The following is a 19,389-nucleotide window of genomic DNA, read 5'->3' on the forward strand; positions in this document are numbered from 1 at the left end:
TTCGTTCAAAAACACTTTTATTACTAATGAGAATCAGAATAAACAGTTCCTCCACCAAGTGATATTGTTTGTTTACAGTTGCTAAGCAATGTAGCAACTTGGTGCATTAATGTGTGGTTACAGTAATGCTTTTGAATATTTTACAACAGCTCCGAACATGACTTAAAACTTAATTTAGAGTAGGCTATAATCTTATCCATCTAAATTATCCAAAGACTACCATGTTCTAAGAACAGTTCTAGAACCACTAGTCCAAAGTTTAAAAGTAACAGATTTCTTTGTTTACACGATTTATTTACTACGAAATAAATGTTTTCCAAATTGTATTTGGTGGCACATGCATTTGTGTGGAATAGTTGTAATATTTTGGGGGGTGGTAGGGGAGACAGAACATATATCCTATGAACTATACAGAGAAAAAAAAAAAAAAAAACGTTTATTTTACAATAAACATCAGCAAAGTTCCTCCATGAATTACTCCAAAGCAGTGGTGATTTTGCTGTTGTAACGTAAAAGGAGTACACGCTCAAAATGTTCATCTGAGAGATGATTTCCTTTTGGGGTCACAGCGTTGGCCCCATTGCTGAAGAGCTGTTGTACTGGGGAGCTTGAGGGCAAAGTTGTGTTGAACTTGATGAACACTTTTTTCACACCTGGAAATTCATTTAGGCATTTCAGATCTTTGTTTGTGCCCTGGAGATACAGCCATACCTCTTCTGCTGCTTCCCTCTTACCACTTTTGTTGCCAGAACTTCCAGGTCCATACGAGAAGAATTCATCTTCATGAACAGAGCCTCCATTGGTCTCGGTTTCTTCAGTCCCTTGGTCTACCTGTACTACCTCAGTGATCAACTGTGCCCGAAGAGCTTCCCTCTCATCTTCTGGTAACCACCACAATCTAAATTGTGGCATGGTGGCTGTAGCCAATCTGGCATCAGAACTGTCAAATACCTGCTTGAAGCCAGAATCAATTGCCTTAACGGTGTCCTCAATGACTTTGGAGAAAAGGCGGGTGTTTGCTGCCTTCTCCTCGAGCTTCCTTTTAAGGGTCAGCAACGTTGGTATCACAATGCCAAGGAAACACTTTTCTTCTCCCTGCAAAAGGTCCAGCGCAAAAGCCACTGGTTTGAAGACATCTGTATATTCTGTGAGATACGCAGTTTCATCAGGTGTAAAACCTGAGACACCCAAGGCTTCAGTCAATTCGTTGAGCTGTGAATCAGTAAGTGACATCAGTTTGTTAACGGCATAGTATTCTGAGCTCCACTTATTCAGGCAAGGTACTGTGATTGTCATTTTTGCAATAGATTCCATTGCCTCAGTAGCTTCCGTAGAGGAATGGGTCTTATGCCATATCGCTGCACATTTTTCAGTTGCGCTACTGTGCAGTTTGCCTGACGGTCCCTTTGAGACAGCATCTGCTAGATCCTTTGATGCAATCAAGTTCAATGTTTGGGCAGCACACCTTTGGTGGGGAGGTAAGAAATAACTCAGAAAGAAGTCTCCACCCATTTCTCCATCACAAAGAATACTGCCCAAATCCTCAAAACGACTGTCTTCCACTTCTTGGTCGTCCTCAGATGAGAACTCTTTAAAAGCCTTCACGAAATTGTTACCATTGTCAGTGACAGTGGCCTGAACTTTGCTCTCAATGTTATAGGAAGAGTGAATTTCTTGAATTTTAGCTATAATCGTTTCACAAGTGTAGCTGATAGGGATTCTTGTGCAGGCAAGAGCAGCAGACTTCCTTTCGAGATTGTCCTCAAGCCAGTGACACGTCATTCCGAAATAACTTCTGTCCTGCACCGACCATATGTCAGCAGTTGTACACAATGTCTGTACTTTGTCGAGTTTTGCTTTTATCTCCCCTTTCATTTTATCAAATGCTACATCAAGCCTGGTGACAAAAGCATTTCGGCTCATGACTTTTTTGCCTCTGCTTAATGCTTCAATCAACTTTCTGAAGCCAGGTTGCTCTAGAATTGAAATGGGTTGCACATCCTCCACGATAAAATTAAAAACCAGTGCATTTAGCCTGGATTGTGTTTGATAATAAATGGTGGGATCAGCCTTAGCTTCTTTTGCTTCGGAGGATTCTTCCGTTTGATTTTCCAAAATGCTTGGTCCATAATTGCTTGGTCCATCACTGCTTTGTGCATCCCTTATTCTCTTCCTACACGGCACAGAATGCTTTCTCTGGAGGACAAAGAAAAATTAAAACAAGACATTTATTTTCATTGCTTAAACTTAGTGAAACCAAGACACATGAAACACTTTAAAACATTAACTGATAGGTATGTCTTGCCCTAGAAGATGAAAGATTCATTATTTTTCTTTTAAAAAGGCCTTTTGGAACTTATTTCTTCTAGGCTTGAAAACAAAAATGAATGAATGTCCTATGAAGGATACGAGTCCTTCTTGAACTTTTTATCCATACAATAAAAGTCAATGGGGCTCAATTCTGTTTTGGACCCCAGTGGCTTTAATTGTATAGTCAAAACTAGAGATGTCCCGAGCCATCTAAGGATCACTATCGGAGCTGATTAAGCTTCTTTTTTTTTTTAAATGTTCAGTGACTATCCTAAGCCAGATCCTTTATTTTACATCAGCTGTCATGCAGTAAGTGGCTATATGGACCTTCAAGTGGGTTTGCCAACCACCATTAAAAGGAAAAGAAGCTCAAATGTGCATGACACGCAAGAACCAATGAGGTCTGTTCTAGCTAGGGCTGTGCAATTAATCGAAATCATAATAAAATCGTGATGTGTAATAGAAAGCAACGGTGCCGCGACACTCATGCAGTGCGCTCTTTTTTCAGGCGCAACTACACCACAACGAGATGAAAAAAATCTCAACTTTTCAGAATCCTGCAAGCGCACCGCAGGTCTTGTGACAAGAACCAACCGATCAGCTTCGTCCTTTCCATAACAACATCAAAAGCTCAGCCAAGATGGACGAAAAGCTGATCATAGCTGTAAGGGGCGGGTTTTTTATTGCATGTCTCCATAAATATATGTAGTAGTAGAGCTAATGCAAGGGCTGGAAATCCATTTATCCTTTGCTGAAACTTCTTCGTCTTCATGGAGAAAGAGGCTTATGATTGCTTAGCAACACAAGACACCACTGGAGAGCAAGCGCTTTTGAAAAGCGGCTTAGCCGGCGTTTTCCAAGTAGGTATAACTGCAGACCAGAGATCTCCAAAAATGTTGTGTGAACTTCAAAAGTGGACAGAACCGCCAAAATAGGGTGGGGTCTCCAAGCGCAGAGACTTTCACCATTGGCTCTGGCTTCAGCCAATTGTCACAAAGCCCATGGCCAATGGCATTCGGACTGAAGTTTACTTCCCGCGAGTCGTCTCAGCACAGCACGTGGGAAAGTTTTTACTCTATCACTGTGTTCTAAGCAACGGGGGTGTCCCGGGGCTCGAGATTCGCAGGGAAGGAGGGGGGTTGTGATGCTGAGTGCAACTAAAAAGGTCCCATTGTCCGGTGAGGTCCGGTTGGGGAGTTATGGATCTGCCCGACTCGGCGATCTCATATCGCATAAGCTTATTAACTGCCATGCAGTCTAGTTCACTAGTTAAGGTTATGGTCAGGTGTAGGGTAGGTTTAGGGGTTTGAATTTGTTGTAGCATAGCATTGTGTAGGAAATCAGCACTGTAGAATCGGCCTTGTGGCGGAGTTTGCGCTAAACTGGATTTGTGGAAAAAAATTGTGCATGCATGTCATGTGCCTATCTGCCAATGAGAGGAAGCCACACCCTATTTTGGAGCTCCCACCCCATTTTGGAGTTCTCACCCCCATTTGGAGATCTCCAGGCTGCAGTTATACCCTTCTCGCGTTTTCCACACGTTTTTAGACGCGACATGTGAACGGCCGTGTGCAATCTGAATGCAGCACACCTTAATATAGCGCAAGAACAGAACACAGTGGGATTACCGAACGACATGGAAGAAACAGGTAAGGAGAATTCAGGGCAGGATAAGGACAAAAAAAATAAATAAAAATAAAATCAAGATCTGTGGTTTGGGCATATTTTGGAAACAGGAGAGATGATGTATCAGAGCCAGGTAAGCCAGGCAACATGTGCAGCGCAAGTCTGTCATATAGGCTACATAGGATTATAATGATAAACTACTGCAAAAGAATGTTGTGAATTCTTTGTTCGCCCATGTTTTGTGCTGTTACGGGAAAAGCGCATCCACAACAGAGTTACGCCTTCATGACTAGCACATTCACTTGTTCTCAAGTTCACTTGTACATTCGCAAAATTTTGTGCAATAGTAAGCTGTAGGCTAATATGTTAATTTTTTGTATGTCTGATTAATCACATATAGGATGCGTTTGGTTAAGTAAATTAATGCTGTAAAAGAGCGCTTCAGTTTACCGGGCGCTTTTATGATCATCTTTAGCTTTAGCACGCAGCTCAAACAGCAATGCACAATGTTAATAACTATAATTGGGAATGTCATATTACATAACATAATAAAGAGAATACTTGTAATAAAACACTGTGAATTCTTTGGATTTAGTTGCCTTGTTTCAGCGCATTGTTACGGAAAGAGTGCACCCACAATAAGAGTAACATTCTGACTACGTAACTTTGTTCAATTTCACTTGTGCATTTTCATTTTCATTTTGTGCAGATTTAAGTTGTAATATTATGTTGTATACATATCTGATTAATCTTACATAGGATGCATTTGGTTAAGTTAATTAACGCTGTGGTAAAGCATTCCAGTTTACCAGTGTGATCCCTGATCATCTTTAGCTTCAGCGCACGCAGCTCAACTTGCAATGCACATCAATAACTATGATTGGGACTGCCATATAGCCTACATAACATTATAAAGAGAACACTATTTTAACAAAACGTTGTGAATTCTGTGTCTAGTTGCCATGTTTCAGCACTGTTACGAGAAGAGCACAACAGGATCACACATTCTGACTAGCATGTAAATTTCACTTGTGCACTTGCATCATTTTGTGCAGATAAGTTATAATATGTTTATGTTGTATAAATATGATTAATCTCATATAAGACTGTTCATTTAGCTCTTCAGCTTGAGCGCACGCAGCTCAAACAGCACTGCTGTTTTTTGAAAAAGTAATATTAATTGTTGTTAATAAATTAGTTTCTTTTTCAAAAAACCTTGATTCATTATTAATAACTAGCACTTTTCTCTCATTTTATTTTCATAAACAATATGGTTTAATTAAAATAATTTCATTTTTGTCTGTGCTTAGAGGCTGTTTACAAGACACCGCTTTCAACTAAAATCGTAAAACTTGTGCGTTTTTGCTGTTCATTTACACGACAACAGCGGTTTGGGTGCCTGAAAACGCAAACTTTTGAAAACAGGTTTCAAAGTGCAAGTTTTTGAAAACAGTCTCCGTGTAAACAACAAAAACGTGAATCTCTGAAGATGATGACGTCATGCAGATGCGTATTACGTGTTCAGTCTATAGTGTCTATAGCAGAATACAGCATTTTTAGTTGTTTCCGCGGATCCGTGTGAATGGGGATCGTTTTGACAATGGTGTCGTCTGTACGCGGAAAACTTTAAGGAAAAATGTATCTGCTTTAAGCATATAGTTGTTGTGTAAACATACCCATAGACTATTCCATTATTTATCCATGGCACACCCATTTTCATTTTTTATACGTGTAGTCCAATGACCTGTTTGCATTATTATTATTTTTATAAAGAAATCTGCATTTGCCCCTTTTTACATTTGAGTCCCTGTCCCCGAGAAACTCTCTGCACGGCCCATACATTAGATTGATTTTAATATAACTTAAATGTATTGGAAGTTGTACACCAAGCACTAGGAAATTACAAGTATAGGATCGGGACTCTGTATCGGCAGATACTTAATATTCAATGACTCAGGACATCCCTACTCAAAACATTCTTCAAAATATATTTTGTGATTCACAGACAAAAGTAACTTGTACAGGTTTGGGGTGAACTATCCTTTAATATGTTGGACAAAGTGGGACAGTAACTTTCAGGCAAGCTGATCTAGAAGTGTAACGGTATGAGATCTTCACGGTACAATATAACACGATTATACTCTTGATGTTTTTTTGTTTTTTTTTATGTTGCCCTATAGTAATGTTGCATTTAGGGCTTACAGAATGCACCAACATAAGGTTGACCTACCAAAAAATTATTCATTTCAAAACTTGATGTGTATTCCATTTGCTTATGTATTTTATAAAAGGCGGTCTATAATTTATTAGTTGGCGATTTATAGTATTGTCACTTACATTCATCTTTGCAAATTCCTTGGGGTGGTGGTCACGGAGATGGTGCATCATGTTTGAAGTGTTGCCCGACCGTGCCGACACTTTTTTCCGACACATTCTACAAACTGGATAACCATCAACAGTGATGGTGCCTCCTGGGTCTTTTAAATACCCAAAATGCTCCCAGACAGCGGACTTCAGCCGCTTGGGTGGGAGAAAAAGAGGCTCAGGCTCCGACATTTCGGTGTGCTGCCGTTTGCGCATCTGGCAAGGTGAGTGACACTTAAATGAAAGAGGAGAAAGTCGCAATTTAGACATTTGTGATTCTCTCTTAATTAAACGTATAGTAAATAGAAAAAATTCTTATTTTGGTTTTATTCAAAATAAAAACCCTAAATTGTGTTCCAATAACCGTCTTTATTTAAAACCGTGTACCGTAAAACCGTCATACCATTACATTGCTAGTTTGAACAGATAAAGTGCTTTGATGAATAATAATAATCAATCATCATACTGTTAGGAATGAACATGTCACAAACCATGCCATATAGAAATTTAGCTGTGTCTAAAAATCACCCCAATCCCATATATTGTGCATTATTTAGGGTGGAGATTATCCAGTGCACTCATTCAATCCCATAAAGCTCTACTACAGAATGCATGGTTAAAGGGATAGTTCACCTAAAAAGTAAAATTCTGTCATTATTTACTCACCCTCAAGTTGTTCCAAAACCATACATTTCTTTCCTTTCCTGATCACAAAACCAGGTATTTTGAAGAATGTCGGTAACCAAACATGTATTGTGACATTGACCTCCATAGTATTTTTTTCCCCATCCTATGGATGTCAATGGGGCCCCATCAATTGTTTGGTTACCCATATTCTTCAAAATATCTTCTTTTGTGTTCAGCAGAAGAAAGAAATTCATACAGGTTTGGAAATTTTTCATTTTTGGGGGAACTATCCCTTTAACTGTACGAACATTTGAATACTGAATGTATTAATTAGGAACAGGGAGGGGGATACATTATACTAATGTATATGAACAATTCTGCAAAGGAATGTTTCATTTCCCTTTTTATAAAGCAACATTTTCTGAATTCACTCTCCAATTTTCATTCACCCCTTTCTAGTGTAGTGGATTATAAGACATTCACTAAAGGGATAGGGGACTATTTTGGATACACCAAAGTTGTATACAACACTAGCTAGCCCGCCTTAAAAACATTACTGACCAATCCCACCTTCGAAACTGCAGCCGTCCGCCATTTTCTCAGACGAGCTTTTTCTTTTCTTTTTTTAAATAGAAGTCTACCGAGGATATGCATGTTTCTAAGTTTTAGACTATATTTTACAAACATACAGTAAGATGGAGTTGTTGGATATCTTAAAATTGTAACGCAAGCGGCATTTTCCTTGTGTAAAGCACAATAAACAAACCGTGAGACGTACACGCGGTATTACCCCTCATTCACAAATGAACACGTATAACGTCAATAACATTTTATAAAGAGTAAACAATAAGCCTTACAAACGTTTTATCAACATTTTAGAGTCGACACTAACTAACGAGTTTGCAAATAGTACATGCGTTGTAACGTTAGAAACATTATAAACAGGAACAGCTCTGCTCACCGTCGCCAAACCGCCAATCGATTTAAAATGAACTTTCTTATTCCATGACTGGATATATTGCACGTTATTACTAGCGGGTAACTAGTCCTAATTTAGCACCTAACATCTAACTTAACACTTTTTAATAGAATAAATCTGTTGGCTACAAACTCAAAACCACTCCCACTTTTGTTTATTCTGTCCCCACGTTTCGCTTGAAACTTTGCCTGAAAAGCATTTAAAGTAAAACCAGTGCCTACCTGTATTTATATGTCACATAATTATATTATCTCGTGCATCCTTGTATTCACATATAGAAATGTAACAAAAGCTTTAATCTGTGCTCGATCGCGAATCTACCAAAAACAGTCTACTTTTGCATATTCGCTCCACAAACTCATGACGTTATACAGTATAAAAAAAGCAATCTTTGGATGTTAAAATTGAGAAAACACGCAAATGTACCTCCAAATGCTTCTTTAGATTAGACGTAGAGTCCCTCGCAGTGGACAAGATGTTGATCTTTGGAAGGCAGAGGTTGCACTGAACGGTTATGTTTCTCCCTCTTGTATCCCTGAACGTGAAGTGGTGCCTGTGCATCCAGTGGTCAAAAGCTGTTCGAGCCCGCTCCATCTTCACACGAGGCTCCGGCGCGGTCAGCTCTTTTAAAACGAAAGAACAAAAACAGTAAATTATTTTTGCTGTTTACTATTTTATCGTGTAATTAAAAAAAATATATATCCTATTCTATTTGCAGACTCTTGGTTTTTGTAATCTAATTACGTAATCCAAATATCGTGTAGTCCGTTACTACCAAACAACAACAGACAAATTTCTTCTCTCTTCCGTTTGCTGTTTCCGGCGGAGGACAAACTAAAATAGCTCATTGCCACCACCTTCTGCTAGCATGGAGCAAAGACGCTGAATGTTCTGGCCCTACTCATGCACAAGCACACACACCACAAACTTCATTGAGAATTTTTTTTTCTCATTTTGAAGGCTGTGCTCTCCGCTTTTGTCAGCCACATGTCATTGAAGATGTCTCATTTCAGAAAAATAACCATTATAAAATGTACTGTTATTCTCATGAGTTGTAAATTACACTAATTTCTTTCTCTACTTTTTTTTCTTTTCTTTTTTTTCTCAAGAAAAAAAAATTACAATAGTACAAACACTCATCTCTTAGAAATCTAGAACATTTTCAACAATGTACATATTAAACAAAGTACAAAGTTCTTGCACAATCATAGGACAAAAATGGAAAGAACAGGAAAAAAAAGAAACAAACAGAGATTAATCATGGTACATGAAAGATCTCATCATATTGCTTTAAGTAGTACGTTTTCTATTATCAATTATTAGTGATTTGATTAAATATTTTACTTCACATAAAAAATCTTTAAAAGTAGGAATTTTCTTAAGAAACCTTTGTTTGTGAAAGTAAAACTTTGCCACAAGGATAAGGAAGTTAACAGTATATTCTAAAGATTTGTTTGGGTTTTCAAAAAGACAAACGACATCCTTAATACGTAGATTACCGTTCATTAACTTTAGAAAAACATAAGAGCTCAAATCATTCCAGAAAATTGATGAAACATTACAAGAGAAAAGCAAATGACAGATGTCTTCATTTTCATTCTGTCACGATCCACACTCAAAGAGACAAGGGAAGATACAATAATGCAGTGATGTTTTATTAGGGAAATCCGTAACTCAAACAGTCCAGGCAGGGGTCAAAATCCAAATAAGCAATCCAAACACAACAATAAACAGGTAAACCAGAGCGGAAACAGACCTCAAAAGTGGTGTAATGAACAAGGACTCCGTAACAAACACTAAACAGGCAGTGTATTTATATACACAGAAACTAACAATCATGATGGGGAACAGCTGGGTGCAATGAACAGTGATGAGTGCAGACAAGGATTGTGGGGAATGCAGTTCCTAATGTGAGTGACACTGGGGGGGGGGGGTTGGGGGGGTTGGGGGGGGGGGGGGGGGGGGGTTGGGGGGGGTGAGGAATGGTGAGGATCAGGGGGCGGGATGGGGGGCAGGTCCATGGAGGGGAACAGGAACAGGGGGGAACAGCTTAGCCAGCAGCCAGGGCAAAACAGACAGTCCATCGGGCGGGCAAGGCGGAGACCTCCCCTCGGGCGGCCAGGGCGAAGACGACAATCCATCGGGCGGCAAGGGCGGAGCAGGCTGTGCAGATGGCCAGGGCGGAAATGTCAGTCCATCGGGCGGCCAGAGTGGAGACGACAGTCCATCTGGCGGTCAGGGAGGAGACGACCCTTCAGGAGGCCAGGGAGGAGACGACCCTTCAGGAGGCCAGGGAGGAGACGACCCTTCAGGAGGCCATGGCACAGGAACAGGCTCAGGTGGCCATGGCTCAGGAACAGGCTCAGGTGGCCATGGCTCAGGAAAAGGAATCGGCTCAGGAACAGAAACAGACCCCGGCTCAGGAACAGGAACAGGCACCAGCTCGGCGGCGGCCATCCTGTCCGGAGACACAGGCTCGGCGGCGGTCATCCTGTCCGGAGACAGGCTCAGCAGACGTGACGTGAACGGTCTCTGGATCGGCAGACGTGACGTGAACAGTCTCTGGATCGGCAGACGTGAAGTGAACGGTCTCTGGATCGGCAGACGTGACGTGAACGGTCTCTGGCTCGGCCGACGTGACCTGGGGCCTCATTTATAAAACTTTGCGTAGGATTTGCGTCAGAAGTGGCGTACGGATGAAACATAGGACGTGCGTACGCACAGAAATATTCAGATTTATAAAACCGTGCGCACGCACATCCTACGCAGTTTTCCCTTAATAAATCACAATCAATTCTAAATGTAACGCAGCTTTTGCGGCTTCATGTCACGCCCATAGTTGCCCATAAATAGTCCGTGAAACTCCCACAAGTTAATATTCATTGATTGCGAAATCATGGCAAACACAGAGAAGAAAACCAAGAAACGTAACTTCACTCACGTCATTACGCATTGTGATGGCATCATGGCATTTTATTGCCATCCATTTGATTGCATCTGACAAGCTACAGATGTGTTATGAGGATGAATTGCATAACATGCCAATATGATTGCAGAACATATTTCACTTTTGTGAAAATGTGTTAATTTGCATTTCTGTTGTAGCCTAATCTTCGTTTGATTTTGTTTGTTTTACAATGCAGATCGATCAAACGGGTGTTCGTGTAGGCTGTTAATTGTAAGACTTGCTTTGTGAAGTCTTCATATTATTTATGAGAGGCAGTATTGCCATTTCTTTTACACAACGGTCTACAGTTTCACTCACTTTCATGTGTTTCTTCCATCTGCCGACGGTTTCGCCATTTCTCATTTCACCCGTTTTTGTGCGTACGCCTGGGTCAGAGTTTGCATGAAGGACCGCACATTTTCCCGTCAAGTTTGCTTTTAATAAATACCAATTATTGCGTAGAGAGCAGCGTACGCCTTCTTTTGTGCGTACGCAACGTTTATAAATGAGGCCCCTGAACGGTCTTTGGATCGGCAGACCTACTGTGTCTCCTCCAAGCACGCAGTACTGCTACTGCATAAAAGAGGAAGACAGCCTTCTGAAGAGGGGCAAGAGTGGAGAATGGTGTCGGGATTCCTCTCGGTCACCTTCTCCACTGCGGCCTCCACGGGTCCCGTGAAATCTGACCAACCTGGTTCCCTCAAAAAATTGTCTTCTCTCCAGCTCGGTGGATGGGGAAGAGACATTGGAAAACATACCGCTGGATCTTGTATGACGGAGTCCCTCTGTCATGATCCACACTCAAAGAGACAAGAGAAGATCCAATAATGCAGTGATGTTTTATTATGGAAATCCGTAACTCATAAACAGTCCAGGCAGGGGTCAAAATCCAAATAAGCAATCCAAACACAAAACAATAAACAGGTAAACCAGAGTGGTAACAGACCTCAAAAGTGGTGTGATGAACAACAAGGACTGCGTAACAAACACTAAACAGGCAGTGTATTTATACACACAGAAACTAACAATCATGATGGGGAACAGCTGGGTGCAATGAACAGTGATGAGTGCAGACAAGGATTGTGGGGAATGCAGTTCCTAATGTGAATAACACCATGGGGGAAGAGGACCTCTAGTAGACACCAGGGAACATAAACCAACACTGTGACACATTCTTACAGAAGGTGCATATATCAGCTAAATCACAGTATTTGGACAAAAGTGCATTTCAAGGGTATATATTATGCAGAATTTAAAATGCACTTCTCTCATTTTATTGGGTGTGCAATATTTAAATGGTAACCATGTTTTCCAGAAATATTTCCCCTTTGGAGTAAATAAATTTCTTGATTGAGAGAGTTGACGAATACATTTATTATTACAATCTTTACTTAAGAGCGATACAGCTCCCAAACATAACAAGGATAGTTGTTTAACATGACTCATGGGTAAGGGAAGCTTTCATCAGACATATTAAACCACTTGGAATAGCCTTTATAACAGAGTTAAATTCTTTAAACGGGACAGGATATTGGTAGATATTCATAAAACTCAAGATAACAGATCACCATTAGAGTTGAATAGATCAGCAATAAAAATTATGTTTTTAATTAAACCATTATCAAAAAAGATTGATCTATTTCTAATTTTAATATCTGAATTATTCCATAAGATGGTTTTGTGGAGGGAAAAGTTGTGGTTGTGGTAGCCCAATTTCCAGGCTAACAGAGCTTAATTTACCAGTGGAGTAATTACATTTCATCAAAAAATAAAGGCCACCTACCCTTTTAGATATATTAGGGATAAAATACCACATCAAATCTGACCCAAGCAAGCCTCTCTTCAATCAATTAATTCTGAATGTGTGGTTAGTAACATCAAAGTTCAGGACTTCAAGACCCCCCTCACTCCTTCGTTTGCTAAAATATATTTCTTCAATTTTTGAGATTTATTTTTCCAAATAAAATCTGGATAATCCATCTGCTTTGGATAAAAAGACTAAAATTGCCTAAAGTCAGATTTCTTTGTAGCCAACTATTCAGAAACTGTCTATTACATTTTTTGTTAGATGAATCCCCAAATATTTTACTTCATTTTTAATTGGTATATTTTCAATTTCATTTTCTACATTGTCAAATAAGCAAATCATTTCACACTTGGATAAATTAAGTTTGAGTCCAGATGCATTAGAGAAAGCATTCATTTTAGTTAAACTTGCTCTTTATCTTTTAAGAATAAAATGGTATCATCTGCAAATTGTGAGATTCAAATCTCTCTGTTAAAGACATTAAGACCAACAAAGTTATTATTGCGCAAAATATCAATGGATAATGTTTCTACAACCAATAAAAATAAAAATGGGCTTAAAGGGCAACCCTGTCTTATTCCGCGAAGAATAGGAAACCTTGGTGATGTTCGTGAATTTAAAATTACAGCTATCAATATCTTTGTACAATATTTGGACAACATTAATAAAATTGGATGGGAATCCAAAAGCCTCCAAAGAGCTTATAAGGAACTGGTGCTCTTCAGTGTCTAAGGCCTTATAAAAATCAAGGAATAAGATAATTGCACCAGACTCAATTTCTTCTTTATAATCAATAAGATCCAGAACAAGTCGAGTTTTACAACTAATATGTCCTTTATACGCCTAATACGTCCTTTCATAAAGCCGGTCTGGCCTACTCCTACATTTCTGAAATGAGGCCTTCATATGAAGGTAAAACAGTAGCAAAACTCGAGAGCATGTAAATGTGAATTTGAGAACTTGTACAATAAATATTCGTACTTGTACATGAACATTTACACTCACAGCTCCAATGTGAAAACCTGTAAAATAAAAATCTGAAGTTGAATGTTGAAATTTGCACTCGCATACAATAGTCACAAACCTGTATTCTGAATCTGAAGCTGCAGACAAGTAGACACAAATGTGTAAAATGCCATTCACAGAAATACAACGACAGACACAAACTTGTAATATATATTTTGCGTTTAATCTTACGTTCACATTCGCGGTACTTCCTCAATTAGGCACTTGCAGCTTCTCAAATCTGTCACTGCAATTTCAAATTTCGCGCCTTGACTTTTGCTACTCTTTTCGCGATATATCAGGTGCAAAACTAACTTGTGCACTTGAAACTCAGAGGCGGTGAGAGGGAAAGGGGGGCGGGAGGAGGGGGGGTCAAAGGAGCCGTTTTATTGGTAGGCACCTAGCCAATGAAATGGGAGTTCGATGATGTCACGAAACCCGCGTGCACTGAAACACTAACATGGCTTAATGCATTAGACTGATATTAAAATAAATAAACGAAATTATCAAACTCAGTAGACACAATGCTAATGCATACTACAGAAAAGCAGATGAGCACAGAATATGACGTAAAACATATGACGTATGCCATATATATATATGCCCCATATATATATGGTATATATACCATAGACTGTAAAAGACACACACACACACACACGTACATATATATATATATATATATATATATATAATTTATTTATGTTTTGTTTGTTTTTGTGTGTCCAACAGTTAGGCTAGGGTGAATATTTAAAACATTTACATTTTTCCAAAGCGACTTACATTGCATAAGGTATACATTTTACATTCTTATCAGATAATTTAGGTGCATTTTCATATTGCAATGGAATTGGCACATATATATATATATATATATATATATATATATATATATATATATATATATATATATATGAAGAGTTCAGATGCAAAAGCCTCTAAATGCCATTTGAAATTTTCTTATAGAATGATCATTTTTATCAAGCTTGTATATTTAAGTTCAGTAATTTCACTTAAATGATAATTAATAGGTAATCTTCACTGCCATTTAAGTGAAATTATTGAATTTAAATATACGAGCATCTGAACTCTTCATATATATATATATATATATATAAGCAAATGTGTGTTCAGTGCAAATAAACTTGCTGCCTAGTGTTTTATTAATAAAGTAACAAATTATGTGTTTTTTTTTTTATTGTTTTTAATTTTTATTTTATAACTGTTGGTCCATTAAGCCTCATTAAGCGTTTTCTTGGGTTTCGAGGAAAACGTACAATTAAACGCGTTGCGTTCATATTCTGTGCTCAATTTTTTTCTGTATAGGCTATGCTTTATGGTGTTTCCTGTTTGGTCTTTTAATACCACTGTCTCAATTAAACGCGTTGCGTTCATATTCTGTAAAACTATTCCAGTAAAACTAATGACATTTCATAAAAATATTTTCCAAGCGTTTTAAAAAATAGCTGATACATATGCATACAAATGTTTGCATTGTGGCTGGCGTTGTTCATTGGTGAGGCATCGACCAATAAAATGACTTCATTCCGACCCCAGCCCCGCCCCCGACTCTGCTCTCTCAAGTCTGCATTTACAAGTGCACGAGTGAGTTTTGCTACAGGTATATCGCAAAAAGAGTAGCAAAAGTCAAAGCGCTAGGATTTGAAGTTGTACTGCCAGATATGAGAGGTTGTGAGTGCCGACTTGTGGTTGTACAACGAAACTGAACTAAAGCACAAAGATAAATGTGTAGTACACAATTGTGCCTGTCATTTTGTTTATGTAAATGACACTTTACACATTTGTAACTATTAATCTGCAACTTCGAATTCAAAACACAGGTGTTCTGAGTATTGTCTGTGTGTGCAAATCGATAGATGCAGCTTTTCACATCAGAGCTGCAAGTATAAATTTCAACTTACAAATACAAATATTAATTTTACATTCAAATTAGCAAGCTCTCGAGTTTTGCTACCGTTTTACCTTCATACCTTCATGATGTATATGACCCACAAACGCGACCCTATATCAAACTATAACTATAAAACAATGCTTTAATAAACAAAATCTACATTTGGGTGTTTCTTTAACTACATGCAATTGGCCTTGTTGATTTTAAGAATCAATTTTTTTAAAAAAAAAGAAAAAAAAAAAGAAAAGTCCACTAATATGATACATCCACTCTGTTAACAATGTACATTCCAGGAACTGTGACAATAGTTGGATTGTGTTACTCCCTATTGCTCAACTCTGTCACGATCCACACACACAGGAAACAAGAGAGATCCAATTTGCAGTATTTATTGGGGTAATCCGTACTCACAAAACCAGTCCAGGCAAAAGATCAAAATCCATAAAGGCAATCCATAAACAAGAACAAAACAGGAACCAGGCAGAAACAAACGTCAGAAGTGGTGTGAAATGTTACAAGGACTCAGTGACAAACACTGACACAAACAGGATATATATACACATACACTAACAAGGTGAGGGGAAACAGCTGAGTGCAATGATGATGGGGAACACCTGAGTGCAATGATCAGTGGTAGCCAGACAGGATGATAGGAAACGTAGTTCATGATGTGAGTGACACCGGGGAAGGAGGACATCTGTGGACACCCGGGAACACAAACCCAACACTGTGACAAACACTTCCAATAACTGTATCCAACCATAAATATTCGATATTGATTAAAACTTTACAGATGGTAGAAAAAGCTTTCTGTAATGCTCTTTGAGAATTTTTTTAATTTAAATTTTCTGTTTATTTTTTGGTTGTATGATTTATTTTGATTTATTATACCATTATAACCATTATGATATCCATGATCAGATATCCTTTTCTTGACTATGGTCTATCTTTACTCATTTGGATCTTTTGAGGCATGAATAATAACATCTGTGTGAAGTTATCATATTTAAATTATGCACAATCCCCACATTCCCGCACCAAAATTCAAGCCCTGAAATGGCAGCGGGATGTGCAACTCTAGCATATGGCGCATATGTCATATAAAGCTAGGCAAGGCCAAACAGCGTTATCCATGTTGTTGCGATTGCATCGCTAGAGTAAGCTAATAGTGAAACTGATAGCGTTTTTCATTTAATTACAATATGAGGACTGACGGTAGGCTATAAAAATCAGCGTTTCTTTGTAGGTGATGACAACCATCTTGACAGCAGCAATCAAAGCATCGCTAATTACAGTAGACCTTAATTTGAGATAGTAAATTTGTTCCTAATCAAAGGGAACACTCAACCACAGAACAGCTGGGTGAGTTTTGTATTGGCTTATTGGATACAGTAAATGAAGACTGTCAACTTCCTTTCAATAGGCTACTATTTCATCACCCAAAACACTCCCACTCTCTGCTGTATATTCATAACCAATTATTTCAAAACCAACATCCAAGCCACATAAACAATGCCATTGGCACTAGTCTACATTGCAGACATGTCTCTTAATGCACATAACTTTTCACCTTTTTGCACAATCTTGAAAAAAGTACTATTGTTGAAATTCTCAGATCAAGCAAACTTCGACGCATGCACTACCTGCTAACGTTAGTGAACCGCACCCGAGCAAGCACACTTCGCAGTTCCCCCGGAAATGCATTTTTCTAGTTACATATGTTACATGTACTTACCGTAGTAATAACAGTCAATTATGCAAAATTAAATGCAATTAACCCCTTAACCGAATCCTAATCCTACCCTAACCTTTAGTAAGTACATGTAGTTGCTTACTATTACTCAGTACTTAAATATATAATTACAGTGTAACAATGACACCTTAAATAAAGTGTAACCAACGGGTTAAAGTGTAACCCGTCCAAAGTTGGCATTTTCCACTTTCCTTGTTAGGATCTTTTCCTTCTGACCTTTAAAATAACAAAGCATGACATTAGTTGTCGATCTCTTCTACACAAACCCATCCTTTCATTCCTTGACCATGTGGATAAACCCAACCAAGTTATTCAAATCAGCAAAGCACATCTTGTAAACTCAGCCAATAAGCTTTTATCACTATGCATCAACACTTCTGTGAACGTAGGAATGCAAATGCAAAAGCCCCATTAGACCATATCAGACACCTGAACTGCCCCATGGGGTCCACATGTTCCCTGCATTTCACACCAGTATCGGGGCCCACAGTGGGCTGTCCGTACAGACTGTATCGAATAACAAAATAAGGTTACCGTATTTGCTTACACCTTGGTACAAAATGTATTTGTCTTTTATGTCTTCTTCATGTTTCTTAATATACCACAACCCAAGGTACCTTACAATAGATACCCAATCTAACTTTATTACATTGTCTCAACTTCAAATCTGTATACAAACTCTTATTTGTCTATTTTCATTTGTCAAACAATGGCCTGGTTTCACAGAAAGGACTTAGATTAAGTCAGGATTAGGCCTTAGTTCAATTATGGCATTTAACTAGAGCTTTTATAAATGTGCCTTAGAAAAAAAAAAGATGGTGGTGTGCATCTTGAGACAAAACAATGGCACTGACAAATATTAAGCTATGCCAGTGCAAGTAGCTTTCAGTTAAAACAGCACAAACATGCACTTTAGTCTGGGACTTAAGCCTTGTGCAGTGAAACTGCGGGAGAATGTTCTGTTTTCTTGCCTGTACCAAATAGCATATCATCTGCAAACAATGACTTGACAATAGTCCTATGAAATACTGAGAATACATCATGAATCATGATGATGAACAGTAAAACACTTCCTTGAGGAGTCCCATAAAACCATCTATAAGTTTGATAGAGATTCCCCTGCAATAATTGTCAGTATTCCAAAGCTCTCTTTGTGTACCTATATAATGTATTGATCTTTTCCTGTAGCTTTGTTTGTTGTTAAACTGGCAGGACTTGGAGCTGAGGCTTTTTCTGTTTTTTCTTTGTTTGGACACAATGACAAGCATAAACTGATCTTCAAGGCAGTTCTTCAGTTCTTCAGTTCTTGCATGACACAGTATTGTATGTGAGAATTTAGTGCAAATTTTGACCTGTGGAGGGCAGTATGCGCTTAGCTGCGTCTACTACCGGAATCCTAGAAGAAGAAAATGATGGGTCAACCGGTGAGCGAAAAGTGGCATTGCAAAATGGATCTTTGGATCACTGGATCTTTCACTTTGTAGCGTTAAGGTCAATAGGCGCAAGCGATTATGACTGAACCATGGCTTTGCCCCACCGTTTTACTGTGCATTTATGGATTTTTCTCCAGCCTCAGACCACTGGAGCCTTTTCTAACACGGTTTTTGATGGGACCTGACAAAAACCTGACGGAAACAGAGGTAAGTTAAGTGCTGTAACGTTAGTAGGCTGATGAAACTAAGCATGCGGTGAACGCTGTAAGATTTCATCACATGCAGGCAGGCAGGTAGGTCTACGACAACAAATTTCAATATCTAAACCGCTAGAATGAGGCTTCTCGATTTTATGAGAGTAAAATACAATAAATAATGGTAAAGCTACATATTCTGTTTTTTTCTTTCTCTGAGCACGATTTGAAAGAACATTTAAAGAGAATGAAAAAAATAATTTAATGTGAAGAATATACTTGGGTGTTGGAAGTAAACTTTTCCCATCAGCTGACGTTAGTTAGATGGAAAATCTGCCAGCTATTTGTCTAATCCTAGCAGCTTAATCCCTTTTCTAAAGTAAAATCCTGCAATAAATAAAGCTGAATCACAAGATTTTTAGGCTTCAGAGA

The 19,389-nt window shown here is 38.6% G+C and overlaps 2 protein-coding genes across 5 annotated transcripts in view; one reads left to right on the forward strand and one right to left on the reverse strand.

Moving 5' to 3' along the window:
- The window catches only part of zbedx (zinc finger BED-type containing X), a 23,155-nt gene continuing 3,766 nt past the window's right edge, over positions 1 to 19,389 (reverse strand). Inside the window, exons 2-4 of one of the 4 annotated variants that reach the window (XM_079884737.1) lie at positions 8,333 to 8,529; positions 6,274 to 6,534; positions 1 to 2,196 (exon numbers count right to left, since the gene is read on the reverse strand). In XM_079884737.1, coding sequence (XP_079740863.1) covers positions 475 to 2,196; positions 6,274 to 6,534; positions 8,333 to 8,500 — 2,151 coding nt within the window. In that variant the 5' untranslated portion in view covers positions 8,501 to 8,529 and the 3' untranslated portion in view covers positions 1 to 474. Of the gene's footprint in view, positions 2,197 to 6,273; positions 6,535 to 7,888; positions 8,032 to 8,332; positions 8,719 to 19,389 lie in introns of those variants that run through there. The other 3 variants (XM_079884736.1, XM_079884738.1, XM_079884739.1) reach the window with 3 other exon arrangements.
- Positions 18,721 to 19,389, forward strand: part of slc19a2 (solute carrier family 19 member 2) — a 13,338-nt gene continuing 12,669 nt past the window's right edge. The window contains exon 1 of the mRNA XM_079884740.1: positions 18,721 to 18,970. Coding sequence (XP_079740866.1) covers positions 18,842 to 18,970 — 129 coding nt within the window. The 5' untranslated portion in view covers positions 18,721 to 18,841. The remainder of the gene's footprint in view (positions 18,971 to 19,389) is intronic.

This window comes from Squalius cephalus (assembly GCF_949319135.1).
Source record: "Squalius cephalus genome assembly, chromosome: 10".
Taxonomy (NCBI): domain Eukaryota; kingdom Metazoa; phylum Chordata; class Actinopteri; order Cypriniformes; family Leuciscidae; genus Squalius; species Squalius cephalus.